Source organism: Neolamprologus brichardi, chromosome 7, assembly GCF_056152115.1.
Source record: "Neolamprologus brichardi isolate AB-2024 chromosome 7, ASM5615211v1, whole genome shotgun sequence".
Classification (NCBI taxonomy): Eukaryota; Metazoa; Chordata; class Actinopteri; order Cichliformes; family Cichlidae; genus Neolamprologus; species Neolamprologus brichardi.
The window spans coordinates 44,369,669-44,387,594 of NC_142110.1; the positions used below are offsets into that span (position 1 = coordinate 44,369,669).

A 17,926-nucleotide genomic window follows, 5' to 3' on the forward strand; every position below is an offset into this window, starting at 1 on the left:
GTAAATCGTGTGTTCTGGGTTCATGTGGTTACTTTTTCCTCTCCCCTGTGTTGCCATTATGTTTGATTCTAGTCAGCTGTGTCCCCATGTGTCTCCACTTCCCCTGATCACCTCATGTGTGTATTTAAGTCCTCAGTCTTCCTGTGTTCAGCATCGCATTGTCTGTTATCGCTCAGTCATACGTTTTTTGTCTTCACTGTGTTTCATAGTTACTCAGTGTTCATGGTTTCCTCATAGTTTTTTCACTGAGTTTCATAGTCTTTTAGTTACACAGTGTTCACAGTCCTCTTTGTTTTCTTAGTTTCATGTTTTGTCTAGCTTTATTTAGCTGACAACGCCTCTCTCTCTGCATCTGCATCTGGGTCCTGAAGTCAAAACACTCCAGTACCAGGGTTACAGTACCAGGGTTTAACCCATTATCATAGTGTTTGATTTTTTTTAAACATTCCTTATTATTATTATTAGTAGTAGTATTGCCTCCACAAAGAAGATTGCAGTGTTATTCTGTCTAAAACATGATAGTTCAAAATGTTTTAAATTAATTCTGATAAAACTTTGTAGGGGTGTAGCGTGGGGTTAAAATTGGGCTTACATCCACCAACATCCACCAAGGTCTTCAAAGTTAACATAAAAATGTATTGGTCAAAAATTGACAAAAAGCCTTATAACCTAGCTTAACTATGATTATTATATTATTATAGATGTGGTACACACTGTCAACATATACAGAGCACGGTATAAAGATTTCAAACCAACTGTCACATTGACCTTTGACCTCTCATTCAAGGTTAATAAATTGATCTGAATGTCATAGTAATGCTAATATAGATCTATTTAAAACTGCCACTGTTTGTATTGACAACATATAGGAATACAGGGCATGATATATGGCAATTTTAAATAAAAGATTACTTTGGACCTCTGACCTCTTCTTCCAGGTCAAATAAGGTCACATTTCTTTAAAACTATCCTTCAAACTCTGCTGTCTTTGTTTGTTTGTTTGTTCTGGCAACTTTTAACAAATGATATGGGTGAATGGGGATTTTTTATATACCATCATAGTTTGGATCCAAATATCATGTCATATTTGACCTCTGACCTCACCTTTACTTTTCACGTCTGCCTTTCTTTTAAGTTGACCTTAAAGATGTTATTATTTTAAAGAAAATGTTTTTTGTTGTTGTGACTTGGGAAAAAGTAATTTGCAAAGTAACTGCATAAAAGGGTGTGCTGTGCATGATACTTTTATAATAAATTAACGTAACTGATCTAAAAACTATGATATTGTTTTAGATACAGTATTCATGAATAAATCCCTACACTCTAACTAGACTTCACTGTCTGATTACATTCACGGGGGTAAATCTGCAGTGTAATATGCATTATTATTAAATAGAGTGTTTTATGTTTCAGGGAGATGAGGTTATCAGATGCTGATTCTGAGAGATGAGTTTCTTATTTATAGAAACAGAGAGAAAATAAAATGCCTTTTTCCTCTTTATCTTAAGTAACAGTTTCTCTTTTTCTCCTAATGCGTCAAGTCAGCTGTGTTACTTTGTCTGTCAAAATGTAAGTTTTGTGCCATAAATCTTTTAAATGTTGGCTGAAGTGCAATAAAAATGTTCAACTACATTAGTGTAGAGCAGTGGTTCTTAACCTGGGTTCGATCGAACCCTAGGGGTTCGGTGAGTCAGTCTCAGGGGTTCGGCAGAGCCTCCGCCGTGACATGCATGGCTCATTTTGTGCACCAGTAAAAAAAATTATATTTTATTTTTCTCTAAAGAGGGGTTCAGTGAGTGCGCATATGAAACTGGTGGGGTTCAGTACCTCCAACAAGGTTAAGAACCACTGGTGTAGAGGCAAGTCTCACGTAAGGACCTTGAATAAGCCTAAATTCAGTGTAATGTGGATTTATGTTGCAAAGGTTATTCATCCTTGGCGATATCCCTCGTAGCGAGTAAAAACAGAGCTGTTAAACTTCATCACTATAGTAAAGATATTTTATTTACCCCTTTCCTTGCTTGTCCATGGCTCAGGCCCCTTACCTCACTTCCTGTCTTTGTTTTCCCATCCCTGATTGGCTCCTGTTTTTTCTACGTTCCTTAATTGACTCACCTGGTACACATAAGACGACTGCACTTCCTTACGCTCTCACATGGTGCAGCGGCGAAGGGGAGCTTATTTTGGTCTTCTCTTGAGTTTACTGAATACCTTTTTCTTCAAGTTAATGTCTAACCTTCTAAAAACAAAATGAACCTTAAACACTGGAGAATCATTGACATCTGTATTCTTTACAGCAGTCCTTTCATTTGAACCCCCTAATTAAAATGGTACTTTGAGCTGGAGTCATGTTACTGTCATTCACAGAGAACAACTGAAACCCTCAGATGTTCCGGTCACGAAAGTCAACACTTTGCTTACCTGCAAGATGATAACGTTTGGTATCCTGGAGCTAAAGGTGCTGGATGTGAAACAGGAAGCCAAACAGTATGTCAGCATGTTGACACAGACACACAATGGCTGCAGGATAATAAACAAGACTAGCAAAGCCAACAAGACCCAGACCCTGATCTTCTGCTTGCTAATTATTATATTTATGAAGGAACTTTAAGCGACAATGAAGGAAGCTGGTTTATGATTAACTCATGCACTCCCCATTCTCAATGGTTCTTCAGATATCCAAATCTGGATCTGGAGATATCAAACCCTCTGTATGTAAATAACCAGCAGTTTCCCAAATACAAAGGCAACCTGATCAGTACCCGGTAATTAAAGCACCAACCTTTCGGTCAAGTTCTTGTCCGCCGCAGGTTAGCCATCACCCTACATCTGTTTCCTCTGCCATGTCCCAGTTACAATGATTTGTCAGTTCTCAATGCTTCAGCTAGTTTACTATACCAATCCTTGCTGCACAAGATGATGAGATACCTTCTAGTTTTCTTGCATCACTATTACAGGGTCCCCTACTGAGTTGTTGTGATCAGCTTTCAAATTCTCTAGTTGCAGGCTCCACTCAGCCTCTTATTTCCATTTCCTCTGGGCAGAGGCAGTGTTCTACTTTAAGGCCATAATCATCTACATCTCATGCCTTGCAAAGGCAGCCAGTACTACGACCACGTGCAGTAGAGCACGTGCATACCAGCTTGAGCGCCCTTCATTCACCACACTTTACTAAAGATGAAATGCAGTGCGGGATATTGCAGATGGCACTAAGTAACTTACTTGACCCTAATGAGACAGCACTTTAAATATAAAGCTAAGTGACTAGCCCTTGCCTTTTCTATTGCTTATACCCATAATTCAAACTGTTAAAGGCAGATATTCTTTATCTCCTTTTATCTCTCCATTCTTTATCAGAGTAGGTGAAGGCAATGCTCTTAATAACTTTTCGTTGTTGTGTACAACCTCTTCTTCTTGGCACTAAGGGTGATCAAGGACATCCAGAACTACGCTATGGCTGTTGTTCTTCTCGTTGAAAAGCTGCCTGCAGAATGCACTAGTCACTTTAAACAGCATCTCTATAGGTAACGACGTCATTGGAAACGACGTTGGAAACTGTATCAATCAAGAAAAGAGATTTATACCATCTTTGTTACTACGTTACTACGTGTCCTTTTGGCTCTCAGAGGAGGCGGACGCACTTTTCTCCTCTCTTCTCCCTTATCTTCCCTGCTTAGTTCGTATGTTCTTGTCTAGTCTTGTTTTTTTTTTTTTGGTTTTTTTGTATTACTTTCCCTGGAACACTCGCTCACAGTCTGTTTCTAAAACCTAAAGAGAATTATGGATTTGATCAACTGGTCTCTGAATGCTATTGACACCCTTTTCTCAACGTGAAGTCTGGGCTCAGGAGAGCCCGAGTGCCCTGAAGGGACTTTCCCTGCTGGATACACGATGGACGGGTGGCAGAAATGGAGGGTCGTGTGCCTGGCGGGACTGTCGATCGAGGACGCTGAAGATATATACCTATTCGGAACCATGGTAACAGGGTTCTTGCTGATCAGAGCTGGCTTGGCCCTGGCTTATCGGAGAATTAAGAAAGCGGAACCGGCTGTTCAAATCCCCCCAAGGCTGCCCGCTGGGATTGAAACGATGGGACAAGGCGGAACTTCTCAGAACGGGCTCATTGAAAGCAGCATGGTTAAGATCTTGGAGATGCTTACAGCTGCCATGAATACTCAGAATAACACCTCTGAGCGTATATTGGGTTACATCAAGGAGAGGCCTGCTCAGAATATCACCTTTGAGCGAAAGTTGGATTACATCGTGGAGCAGCTAACTGCAGTCGTGAGGTTTCAGAATCGGCTCTCTGAGCAAAAGAATGACAACACCAGTAAGTTTGATACCATCATAGGGAAGCTTGCGGTTCTCCAACGGGAGATTGAGAGACCAGTGTCGGAGTGTTAAAGAACAGCTTTGAAATTCTCGTGAGTTGTTGCAAAAGAAAAATTACCATCATAATCCGGCTACCCCTTTGGCGCCATCTGTGGGCTCAAGGCCGGAGCTGAACAAAACACCCTGATAACGACTGTTTAGTCTGTTCCTTCCCATTCCATGCAAGGCCACCTGGGTTGGCTGGAAGACTGTTTACTTAGCCTGGCAGGGCGAAGGACACTGTCTCAGCTGAACTATGGACACGCACACACATACATATACTGATACTGATAAGTACTCACTGACGCATCACCCTCCCTACCCCGGATCCAATGCCACCTCCAACGCTTACCTCCCCTCTGATATGGACATCGGGTCAGTTGGAGGGGCAGTCGAAGATTGCAGCGGTCCCAGATCAGATGTACACACTGGAACACTTTCCCATGTTGCTTGTCTGTGTTTATTGTGCTATGGTGTGTTGATATCTGTGCATTCCTGTATTATCCTTTTGTGTTACATATTTCGATGTTTTTTTCCTCGCTACCTAGCCTGACCTGTCTCCCCAATGTGATGTTTGTGTATTGTATGTACGGTCAGCAAGGTCTGTCATCTCGGTTGTGGGCAAAAGACCTGCAACTGACAAATAAAGGCTATCTCATCATCATCATCATCATCTCATAACTCCATACTTCCCCCTAAAACAATTCTACATAGAGCAAATAAACTTTGTGTTTTAGTGCAGCCTTCAGAGCCTTTTGCAATGTGTACAAAAAAAGAGCAACTTCTCTGAACAACACATTAGCAAATGTCCCGGGTTCACTGATGTATGAAAAGATAAAAAGTACTAGGACTCACCAGGCTGCTTCAGAGAACACCTACAAGTCCTGTGAGAGGTAAATCAGAGATCTAACAATGTTGCTAGCTTTATAGTGCAGATATTGTATTTTGATACATAAAGTGACTGTGACAGCATACTTCTCAAAGTTGTGAAATGTTTCTGCATAATAGCAAAAGAACCCTTGAAACATGTACTGTTCTTGTAGTATGTCCACCTAAATTGGAAAGCTGAAAGTTGTCACTCTTTTCTATTTACCAAGAAGTTGAAACCATTCAAGGTTCTTTAAGATTCCTGATTGCTCCTGTCCTACACCTAGATAAGGTTTTCACCATGAATGCTTTAACTGCAGGCACTAACTAGCACTTTCAGACCTCACATATCTTGTATTGTCTCTTCATAGAAAGTAAAAGCATCTTCAAAGCATCACATTGTCATCTATTAAGGCCTTTCTACTGCTTCTCATAGACTTTGACTATACCCACCTTATTACTCCTATTGCTCCAGTCAGATGCATTATCTTAAGTCTTATGCGTCTCTGTCACAGTCAAAACCCATGATGGATACTCCAAGGCCCCATCACAGATCTCCCGTCACATAACCGTCCAGTGCTGCATGGGAGTGTTGAAAGGTTTTATAAACTTGACAAAGTACCAGTGTGCAGTTAAAAAAAACTATCAAATCCAACCAGGACCCACAACAGAAGCCTTAGAGGTTCAAGATGGCAGTTACCATTATGCCACTCCCCTTGCAAGGCCAGCAAGCTCCCCCCTCACAACTCCAGAAAGGTGTGAAGAGACAAAGTATAAATACTTTGTTACGGTACTTTACTTGAGTATGTATTTTTCTGACAACTTGTTACTTTCACTTCCTTCCTTTTTGCACAACTATCTTTACTTTCTACTCCTCACACTTTCAAAATAGGCTTGTTACTTTAGGTTTAACACATTTGAGTGAAGCTTTTATTTCAGATTGCCGCACGCTTTGAAACATCAAACTAATTTGAGCCTAAATGGAGGGAACAATAATGCAGTACTATTGGTGTATCCATGACAGAGGCTTATCAACAACACATACTTTCATAGCATTTATAGTTCTATAATCAGGGATCTATAATTGGGTCAGAACAATCAGGAAGCGCTTTTGGTGCAAATGTCCATAAGCTGTAGTGCAGTACTTTGGTATCTAGCTAGTGCTACAAATGAGAAGTGAGCATAAAAGGAGCAATGTTGGGTGATCAGCTCAACAAAAATCAGTAAACACAAAGTGTGTGCAGTTTGTCAGTCTGCTAGCTAAAGGTGCAGCAGCTGCTCCTTAATTTCCCAGAATGAGACATAACTTCACTCAAAAATGGAGAAAGATTTAAAAAAAGATGGGCCAGGAGAGGAAGAAGAGAGGTTATCTTTAAAGGTATGCTTGATAAACTGAAAATGTAAAGCGTCCATGTAATGTCATAATTATTTAAATCAGTTATTGGCTTTTTAAATGATATGAAGTTATGGGTTTGTTTGTTTTTTTCACTTTGTGAAACATCCTGCAAAAGCAAATTTTATATTGCTTAAAGGTTGCATGAAGCCTGAGTCTGAGTTAGGTTACATCAAGTGTAAAGATTAATTTTTATTTAAGCTGATGATGCTTGGATTCATTTGCTGAATTCAACCTTTATACCAACGTTATATGGTCTATTATAAAGTTAGTATAAACGGCATACTGTCAATGTAGGGAATGGAAATCAGGTAAATCCACAAAGAGCAATAAACCTCAAATCAGCAGCAGCAGCACAGTTCACATGAGCTCTCAGTATAAATTATTATGTTGTGATTCTTTTCGATCTGCCAAATCCCACTTTAAGCCCCAACTGTTCTCACTTTTCTTTGTAAGCATGGAGGCAAACTAAAAAAAAGGTTTTTCAAGTTCTTTCAATTTTCAAGTGTTAATATTATTTCATTATTATAGTAATATAACACAAGGTTTATTTAGCTTTATGCAAAAATAGTGGGTAGCTATCTTCAAAGAGCTTCAAAGAGCTACTTTCTTACTTGGAGTGCATTTCAGAGCCTGCACTTTGTCACGTTTAGGTGAGTAAAGAAGTTAAATCAGTTTTTTAACTTTTACTGGGGAAAGTTTTTAACACAAATATTTGTATATATACTCACGTAAAAAATGTGCCACTGCTGCATAAACTGTCTCTTATCTGTTGATCCAATCAAAGCAATCTTGTCTGCAGACTGTTGTGAACCCTAGTTGATTGTTTATCCTAGATTAGTGACTGGTTCTCCAACAATTACCTTTAAATTTTAACAAGCCTGAGTAGGGATGGGTATTGATAAGATTTTCACGATTCCGATTCCATTTTCGATTCTGTTTAACAATTCGATTCTTTATCGATTCTCTTATCGATTCTTTTTAAAAAAGGAGAACACTAAGGTCGATTAGCTTAGAACTTTTATTTTTATTTATTTTTTTATACGTTTTATATCTTCTCTTTGAACAAGATAGAAATTTAGGAGTAACATAGCCTTACAATCCCAACAGTGAGATCTTAAGAGATCCACAGCCTACGGCTCTTCAATGGGGTGTCACAGGGTCCCCAGGAAAAAAAATTGTAAATGTAAAATTATAAAATAAATATTCTTCTGTAGCAATTACACAAGAATATCCTGTAATGTCCCTGCCTACAATTAAACACATTCACTTACCGAAAATCGGGGCATCTGCTGTGGCAAATGGGTTCAAGCCTTTGACCACAAACTTAGTCACTGCTCGGTGACATTCGTCTATCCTGGCCTGAAAGGAGACGCTAACGGTAGACTGCAGCGAGAACTGCCAGCATCTGAGCCAGACTCTGTCTGTCTCTCTCATCATGGTCACCTAAATGCACAGTAATGGCAGGTTTGGTAATAAGGCAGATCGCGCTAACATAATATGCACTGTTAGTTGATTATTCACCTGCCGCATTAACGGGAGAGGACGTTACCGCTGCTGCTGGGTTGAGATTCACCAGTCCAGAGTGGAATTAAAAACACGACATTCATTTAAGGTTATCGCGTGTTTTGTGAGCAAATGCTTTTGCATATTTGTAGTGTTTCCTTAAATTAAATATCTACTTTTCAAGTATTGCAAGTTGCCCTGTTGTCATCCGTTCTCGTAAAGTATAATCAAACTTTTGAGCGTTTGAGCCACCGTGTTTCCTGCCAGGTGAATGACGCTCCGCAACGTGGTGACGTCATTCGGGGCGACTGGAATCGATAAGGGAATCGTTTGCAAAAATGGCAAACAATTCCAAGGAATTAAAACAGTGGGAACCGGTTCTCAACAAGAACCAGTTTTCGATACCCATCCCTAAGCCTGAGGCCATGATTGTATCTCCACATGAACTATATCCTTAACAGCAGTAAAACGCTCACTTCCTTTTGTTCAACTGTGCAATGTTCATAATCTTTATGCATTATCAGATTCCTCACATATAAAAACCATTTCACATCTCTGTCTTTCATTTAATGAACATTTTGAAATTGCAACAATTGCAATTGGTCTCTTTGACTGGACTGGGAAAAAAATCATTGTTTTGTGATCACAATTAAATTGCAAAGCCCTGTTTTCTGGCTTAGATGAATCATCTGTCTCTCACCTGCATAATACACAAAATGCCCTTCCAAACTATTAACAATAAGTTCTAGTAACTCGGCTCACCTCGACCCTATTATATACTCTTTATTGGCTCACAATTTATTTTAGAATTGATTTTTAAATTCTTGTAATCGCATAAGGAGTATAAACAGACAAAACTATTTATCTTCTTATTAACCTCCAAGAACCTGGCGTCCACATACGTGGACATCAGTTTGGGTTGTCTAGACCAAAACACAAAGTTTTGATCTACAAGGGCCTGATATCCACAAAATTTAAAACTAATGTCCTCATAGATGGCACTGGCACAGCTGGCAGCCTTAACCCAATTTCCCTCGGGATGAATAAAGTATTATCAATCAATCTTTTTTGATTGATAATACTGATTTTTCTCAGAAAGCCGATTCTGATTTTTCTCAGAAACAAAAGTCAGGTAAAACTTTGTCTTTACATTCATCAGGTCCCAATCAGCCCAAATAGCAAAGAGAAGTTTAAAAATCCATGCCATAAAAGATTTTGGGTCTTAGGAGGTTAAACAGACTGCTGCTCACTCTTTGTGATGCTCAGAAATTTTTGGTTGCTCCACGTATGAGATTACAGACTCTGGGACGACAGAGCCTTTCAACCTGTGGCACCAAGGACCTAGAGTAAATCCCACTGGATTATTTTAAAGAGCAGCTAAAACCTTTTTTGTTAAACCACTGATCACTGACATGGTTAAACAACTGCACACTGGCAGGGCCCCTGGGGATAAGATTTGCTCTAAGTTCCTGGGTGTTTTAGAGCTGTCCTGGCTGACACATCTCTCCAACATTGCACGGAGGTCTGCAGCAGCGTCTCTGGATTGGCAGGCTGGGGTGGTGGTTCCTATCTTTAAGAAGGTGGGACCCAGGATGTGCTCCAGCTACCTCGGATTCATGAGGAACAATGCAGTTTTCGTCATAGCTGTGGAACAGTGGACCAGCTCTCTATCCTCCCGGGGTTACTTGAGGGTGTGTGGGAGTTTGGCTAAGGGGTTTACAAGTGCTTTGTGGACTTTCAGAAGGTATTATGGGTCATTCTATCCTTGTATAAACGTAACAAGAGTTTGGTTCATCTTGCCGGCAATAGGTCAGACTTGTTTTCGGTGGGTATTGGAATCCGCCAGGGTTGCCCTTTATCACTGATTCTGTTCATAGTTTTTATGGATATAATATCTATTCTGGGTATGTCCTACCAGGAGAACGCTGCGGTGCAGACCCAGGACTCGCTGGAGAAGATATATTTCTCGGATGGCTTGGGAATGTCTCAGCTCAATAGGAGTTGGAGAAGGTGTCTGGGCTGAGGGAGATCTGGGCTTCTCTGCTGACTGCTGCCCCCGCAACTTAACCCCAGAGAAGTGGCAGAAAATGGATGGGTGGAGGTGATTCATCATTGCCAGGTTCAGTGGATTGAACTTTGGAGGACCCATTTGATAGGTGTGGTGGGCCACTGGTTCATCTGTTTGGGCTGATAAGATTTGACAAGGATTTGTCTCTTGTGTCATCTTTACCATCATTATGGGTTAGAGGAGAAGTGTATTAGGCTTCTTTAGTGCTGTGATCCACTTTAGGGGTTAGCTTAGCCACATATTCAGTGTACTCTAGGATTGGAAAGTGCTATAGAGTAATAAATCTGCTAGTCATTTAAGTTTCAACACTTGGAAATCACCACCAAATCTCTCCATTCCTAGCAGTAAAAATCTTCCAGTTAACCCAAGAGCAGAATAAGAAACTCCCCGTACACAAATGGGCAACTTTAACATTCTGGATCCAGTCCTAAAGGAAGTGTGAGTCACTTGCCTTAGTGCAGGGGTGGGCAATCTCAGTCCACGAGGGCAGGTGTCCCTGCAGGTTTTAGATCTCACTTCAGGTCAACACACCTGAATCACATGATTAGTTCATTACCAGGCCTCTGGAGAACTTCAGGACATGTTGAGGAGCTAATTTAGCCATTTAAATCAGCTGTGATGGTTCGAGGACACATCTAAAACCTGCAGGGACACCGGCCCTCGTGAACTGAGATTGCCCACCCCTGCCTTAGTGTCTTATCCTGGCTCTGATCTCTTTGGTCAGCGACACTGGCAACATGGGCAAATACTAGCAAATCATTTGCAGGAACAGTTTATCAAATTTCTATCAGGCCTATAGGCTGTCAGCCCTCCCTGAAGATACTTCCAATTACGGTTTCTTTAAACATTTTTCTCTCTAAAAAATGGGAGTGTAATAAACTTCTCTATTTAGCCTTTTCCTATCCATGCCTCCCCACCTTTACCTCACTTCCTGTCCTTATTTTTCTTATAGCTTCGCTCTTGTGTTTCTTTATTTCTTAATTGAGCTCATCCGGCACACATAATTCAAAAAAGGCACTCCCTTCACCACCACATGGGGCGGCGGCTGAGTTATTGTGTCTCTGTCAGAGCTCAGCGTGTTGTGCGTATGTTCCCTTTGTTTAAACTACCTATAATAAACCCATAATACTGGAGTAGTCATTGATGGATGTGTTCTTTGCATTTTGACCAGATGTTCATGCTGATAATAATCCCTTTGTTTGACCCTTGTAATTAACAAAAAATAAGAAGAGTGCATTTTCATGATATTTGCTCACTCATTGTTTGATGTCTCATGAAATACAGCTATTTAGCTATCTCTTGTTATGAATCTAGAAGATTTCTTGCATGGTGAAAAGTGACTGGAGCTGCTCCGAGGCAGCCGGGAGTTCTACATAGCCAGGATGTTTTTACCTTAAATGGCTTCATTTATACTCTAACATCGGTAATCAGGCAAACAGTATGAACTTGATAAGTCAGCCTGAGGTTTTTCAATCTAGATGTGAGCATGTTAATATAAAAGAGGTTTATTAGCAGCAGAATGATATTTATTTCAAAGTAGCAGCTCAAAGTATAATTTTAGAAGAATACAAAAAGCATAAAAAGCATATAGGTTAAAAAACAGCACAGCTACTGCAGACAAGAAGCAGCGGGTGTGAGTGTGTATTCTACGATAAGTGATGTACACTGGCACTGTATTATTAAAAGGCACTGTATTAATGTGTGCACTTTAAGCACTGTGGTCAGTGAGACTTCACTGTAAGCTGACAGACCTCTAAGTAACACAGCTGAGACTGGGACTCCAAATTCTGTTTTTAATTAAGTTAGCAGTCTATGCTGTTTAATGTGCTAAACTCACGACCTTGTTCTTTCAGCTGCAGACCTGGAGGTGTTAAATAATCAGAGAGTATGAAAATTATTTCCAAAAAAAACTAAAAAAAAAAAAAAAAACAAGCAAAAAAAACCCCCCACATCTCCATATTAAGGATTATAAAACAATACAACTGTTTTGAAAGTGCAACCAACAGGAGAAAGCAAAGACAAAAACTAGCCTGTACCACATCCTCACACAACCAGTTCCTGGGACCCTCTAGGAATAGTGACACTAATATACGGGGAATTAATCAGTTAGTGGGGGTTGACATTGTACATTCCTCCCATCTTGAGCATAACCTGATCCCGAGCAGATTAGACCTGCAGGAAAAGTTACCATGGCAATCTACGGTGTGATGTAAAATGTGAACCACATTAATTAAACTGAGAACCCCACAGTCAAACAGTCAAACCTTGTGGTACCTGTTAAGTCCCAATTCTTGTTGGTACACGCCCATAGTGTCTAAAAGTTTAACTGTTTATGCAACAACAGTGTTAAACCTAATGCTCAGCAATCCTACTGCGTGTTCAGTGACAGCACCAGCTAAACCGCAGAAAGGTAAATTACCATGAAGCTTTGGGTTGAGCGCAGCTGCTCCTCTCGTGAGCCGGTGCAATCTCGTGCTACGTTTAAGTCCCAAAGGTAATTACCAGTTTCACCATTTACAAATAAAGTTCTTTGAAGTTGTAAACACGGGATCTTCACATCAGTAACCTGCAATTCCCACATGACATCAATGCAGCACCGTGGGTCCGACCAATAAAATGCTGAAATAAGTAACGACAGGACGGGGCACTTCAGGGACCAATCAGATCTCAGTTCTCATTGCCCCCGCACCTGGACCTGCCCATTATTTAACAATAACTTTCCAGGTAATTCTTAGAAATTGTTATAATTATTGGAACTTTCTTGGTATTTTGTCACTAATAGCAACCCTTTTGTTCCAGGAAGCTTTTGACTACAGCTCCTAATTTCAAGGAACACAGAGATTTTTATCACAAGCACTACACAAAGCAAGATCTGTTTGACGTCTGTCTCAGTAAATAAGCACGCCATGGTTACGGGCGCCAAAATACATAATTTAAGAGTTCTGACATATCTAAAGTTACTGTAACTATTGTGCTTGGGGTTGCAAAGGTTATTTAATATCACTTAACATTAATTCGCTGAAAGGCTGTGTGTTACAAGGTTAGCTCATAGTTCCTTCTTGCCTCTGTCATTCCCGATCTGAAAGCGAAACCACTCCAGCTGGTGTCTAAAAAAAAAAAAATCCTCTCAAACTAAACCAGCAAGTGGTTTCTAAGAAATGAAAGGCTAAACTCACGAAAGACTGAGGTAATCTCGTGTTTTATTTCACGAGGCAGTTGAATGTAGGCTGGTCGATTATGCCCTAGAATTTCAGCTGGTTTTTTTTATGCTGATTCTGTGACTATGTGTCTATGTGCTGAGAACAGATTGTACATAATCTGTAAGAAAAGAAGCTCTTTATGGACTTTGGTAATCCCAGCACTCATTGGCAAGAGGGAATCCCACTGCCCCATTTATGACCCCTCATGGTATTTGTAAGGAAGAACCTCCCTTCTTCTTTTTTCAAGCATCTTATTTTCCTCTGATGAATATATGTACAGTCAAAACTATGTATTTTGACAGCTTGAATGTGGGTGTTACAAATATGCAAGAACTAAATAGGAGACTTTTAAGGCATAGTTTAGAGGTTCAGAAGTAATTATACTGATCTGCATGAAGCTCAAACAAAATTATCATCTGCAGTGCTTTGTTTAAAAGCTGTCTGCAGTCATGCATAAACTATACACACATGAGCAGAAGGTCATACTCTCTCAAGCGTTCTCGGCAGCTTCTTTCAGCCTATGTTGTTGTAAGGTGTTAGGATTCAGCCACTTCACATCGTATGTTTATACCTAATATTCAAAATTTATTTTTTTAAGTGTCGACATTGGCATAACCACAATCCTCAACTTCCTCATCACATAGGAAAAAATTCTGATAACAACAACTTAGCTTTCCAAGACACACTACTAAAAATGAACAAGCCACACACAGATTTGGTTTACTTCAAATAAATACTGTTTAAGTCAAACTGAATGGTAGACAAATGAAAATATAGAAAAAAAATCTAGTCAAACATGAAAGTTGCTCACTTAGAAATGAACAAAAATCAAATCCCAATGGAAATTCTTAGTGATAAAGTCAAAGACAAGGAAATTTCAAGCTTTCGGTAGACAATATGTACATCTGCATGCGTGAATGTATTCAAATGAGGGGAACACTGTGTATGACCTTCAGAGTGTCAGTGAATGTTTCCAGCAATTTGTATGAGAAGAGTAAGTGTGTATTTGTTAGGGTTTTAATGCCCAAGAAGTTTAGAAGATGAGAAACATTAACGTGAAACAAGGACCCACAAAGACAAAGAGGTCACTGCTGTTTCCCAGCAGGTCAGACAGGTAGTTTTATCCAAAATTGCTCCAGGAATCAGCTCATTTTCCTCTTTGTCTGCATGCCAGGAAAATTCAGACAGGTCTGTGAGCTCTCTGTAGCACTTATGGTTACAATTTATGAGTACTTCTGCTGCTTTTTCTTTCCCTATCTCTCAGTCTGGTTAACCTTCCTCCCTTCCCATCGTCAAAATGGAAAGGGCTGTTCTGGAAAGATATTCTTCGCTGCGTGCTTGGCATTGTTGTCGCAACACTTCTGTCAGCAGTAAAATCATCAATGAAATTAATGTCAGTGTGCCAGTTTTATTGGCAGCTGTAGATGCTCACTCTGTTACTGAACCAACAACATGTCTGACAGATTGCTTTATGATCTGGGTCATGAGCCATTCCCCTTTCTTTTCTTTCATCAACCCATCATTCTCTTATATTAAATCTGGTGAATTACACGTTCATGTGTCTTGTCTTGTTAGATAAGGTCAACACCTTGCTTATGTGCTTATTATTATAATATAATGTAGTTTTGTTTCCATGCACTCATCTGAATACAGTTTGATCATCCAAAGTATAGCTATGGAAAATTCCTAGTGAATATCAGACCCCTGCCATGACCCTGCCTAATGCCAGGACTTTTCAGCACGACTGCTCGTGACAGTGTATCTAAAAAAAAAAGATAATGTCAACGAGATATGTCAAATATATTGAGTCATTGCCTAATTCTTCTTTCATCCCCATCAAACCAACATTTCCACCGTAGCACAAGAAATCTACTGAGCAGATTACCATCAAATTTCCTGACCAGACCCATGATACCTAAAGAATACGCCAGTTCTATTTTGGACATCTGTCCTTTAAGACCCCATCTCATCAGTACATTTTGTGTGGCCTTTGATGGTCCTCCTGGGAACTGAGTCCTTAATGGTTTTGGTGACCCCCCTCTGACCTTTCCTCTCTTACCACCGTCTGGCCAAAATATCCACTTGAGGACTTCAAAGTCTAAAGGGCAGATTGTCATTCAGTTTACTAATATATGCTATCCAGAGGATAAAAGGTAAAATTTGCATTCTTTTGTGCACCTTTGCTCAAAAATGCATCTTTATCAGATTGGCGTATTGACTGTGAGAAACTCTTACAAAGCATTTGTGTCATTCTCAAAGCAACAAACCCTGGCTTTAATGATACATTGATCTTTTAGATGTGTTGTGTACTGATAAGGCTTCTTTAAAAGGACAAACAGTCTCTAGATGTGTCACTGCAATTGTGAGTGATGAGAAAAATAAACTGTTGCAAAACCTGGCTACAGGAGAAATCAGGTACAGAAACGAAATTCCAGAAATTCACAAAAATCTGCACAAAAACAAAGAAATTTATACAATAACTGCAAATCACAAAAAAATAACAGCCACGGGTTAAAGAAAAAACCCAGTGTTCATCCTTTACACAAGACTTTGTGGCAGTCTGTACAATTATAAAGCCTGGACCAAAGTAAGAGACCGACAGACAATGCCATCACTAGAGCCATACATTTAACAGGACTGATAATAATAATTTTGTGGTCTTTGGGTGCCACTTGGGCATTAGACCAGTTGGGTATTGCAGTGTTTTTGTTCCCATAAAATCTCCATTCCATATTCACAGAGGGAATCAATAATCTATTAGTGGGTGGGCTGTGGTATCACTACTAGGAAAGGACAATAGAAGGCAGCAATATGAAGTTACACAATGGCACCCGACATTTACCGCTGCATGACTGACATAAAACATTTAGAAATTAAAGCTGAGCCAGTCTTAACTTTTCTTTCAGTGCTCCAGTGGTGCAGGCAAGCATCAACCAAACATATGCTTCCATTGTTTGCTTACTCACAGTGGATTTATACTTTTGTGTTAAGTCTGTGCTGTAGTTACATTGTAATTGCAAACCCTATGTGGTAACTGGACATTTACCTCCCTAGAAGTGTAACTACATGTTGCCATCGACACAGAAGCACAGATATAATTGCAGGAAATGGCGTTGGCCACAGAACTATAAATTAAGCTACGGATAAGTCCGCCCATGGATAACGTCACAGTGTTTGAGCAGAGATCTTGTAACTTGGTCAAGCCCAATACACGTTGACCTTTATTTCACCTGCAAAATTCCAATCTTCATATGGAGTTTATGTTTTTACCACTAAAAGGGGAACGACAGTGAATGCCCTACTATGGTTATTACATCGAGGAGCCAGAGGGGGCGACACAACAAATGGATTTATTTACGTAATCATCATCAATTAAAACATAAACATTGAGGGAAAAAAACAAAGAACTAGGCCCAATATATTTTTATATAAATTTGACTTGATTATTTCAGTAAATATTGCTATGTTGCACACTCTTTTATTTATATTTTGATAAAGGGCATCTATGGGGTGATTCACATTTCCAGTCAACATATTGTTCTGACAACTTGATAACCGCACGACATTTCTTTTATTGGCTTTTGGTCCCTTTTTTTTAAAAAAAATAAAAAAATAAAAGGAGTCGCATTATGCAAAATAATATTTTTAAAAATCTTAAAAATATATATATATTTTTATAATTATACACACGTATTCAATTTAATTTGCTCTGAAAAAAAGTTTTTTTATTTTTAATTTAATTTACATTTTTATTTTTTGTCATAATACTAAAGTAAATTGGTTAAATATTCATGCACGGCCCGTTTTTTCCGTATTTTGTATGTCACATAATTCAGCAATTAATTGCAACAACTCGTTGCCATTCACAATCGCTGTGTATATGATAGGCTGCAGTGCTGCCGGGAGGGGAAACCATTACAAACGTTTTCGATGCATGAAAGCGTTTCTGTGCACGTCCTATTTGTAAACCTCTTCAGTAGGGCGATTTTGCGCGCTCCCGTGGACTCGCCATAGAAAACAAAGCTGAACGTCTTCCATAACAGCTAGAGGTGCAGACTTGAGGAATATCCGAATTTAGTCTGCATACAGCGAGCTGAATATGGATTTACTGTGGGTGTAGCATCGTTGGAGACCGAGCCTTCTCGGTTGGAGTGACAGCAGGACACTAGCGAAACCACCGAAAATAACAGCTGTGTCTTTTTTTTCTCGGGGTGCTTTGTCTAGTCCACCTAACGATAGCAAACCATCACTCTCGTTTTAACCGCAAGATATTCAGCTAGTTCTTACTAGCTGCTGCCGGGATGTATCACCATGTTGTCACCAAAAAGTAACCGCTAAGACGTCGAATTGTGAAAGAAACGCAAGAAAACATCTCCCGGGTCCCGACGGGTTGTCACTGGGACCTGAATCTGTGTTAGCCACAGTCGCGGAACCCACTGTTTTTGGCGATATGGCGGAGCAAGGCTACTCATCCTGGTGAGTGCGTACAGGCATTGCGCTACCGACTGGTAGCCGCTGTTG

At 39.9% G+C, this 17,926-nt stretch overlaps 1 protein-coding gene and 1 pseudogene across 1 annotated transcript in view; both read left to right on the forward strand.

Moving 5' to 3' along the window:
- The first annotated feature begins 3,719 nt into the window (after window positions 1-3,719).
- LOC148102171 (uncharacterized) lies at window positions 3,720-4,404 on the forward strand (annotated as a pseudogene).
- Window positions 4,405-17,329: 12,925 nt separating this feature from the next.
- The window catches only part of sppl3 (signal peptide peptidase 3), a 38,694-nt gene continuing 38,097 nt past the window's right edge, over window positions 17,330-17,926 (forward strand). Inside the window, exon 1 of the mRNA XM_006788794.3 lies at window positions 17,330-17,881. Coding sequence (XP_006788857.1) covers window positions 17,856-17,881 — 26 coding nt within the window. The 5' untranslated portion in view covers window positions 17,330-17,855. The remainder of the gene's footprint in view (window positions 17,882-17,926) is intronic.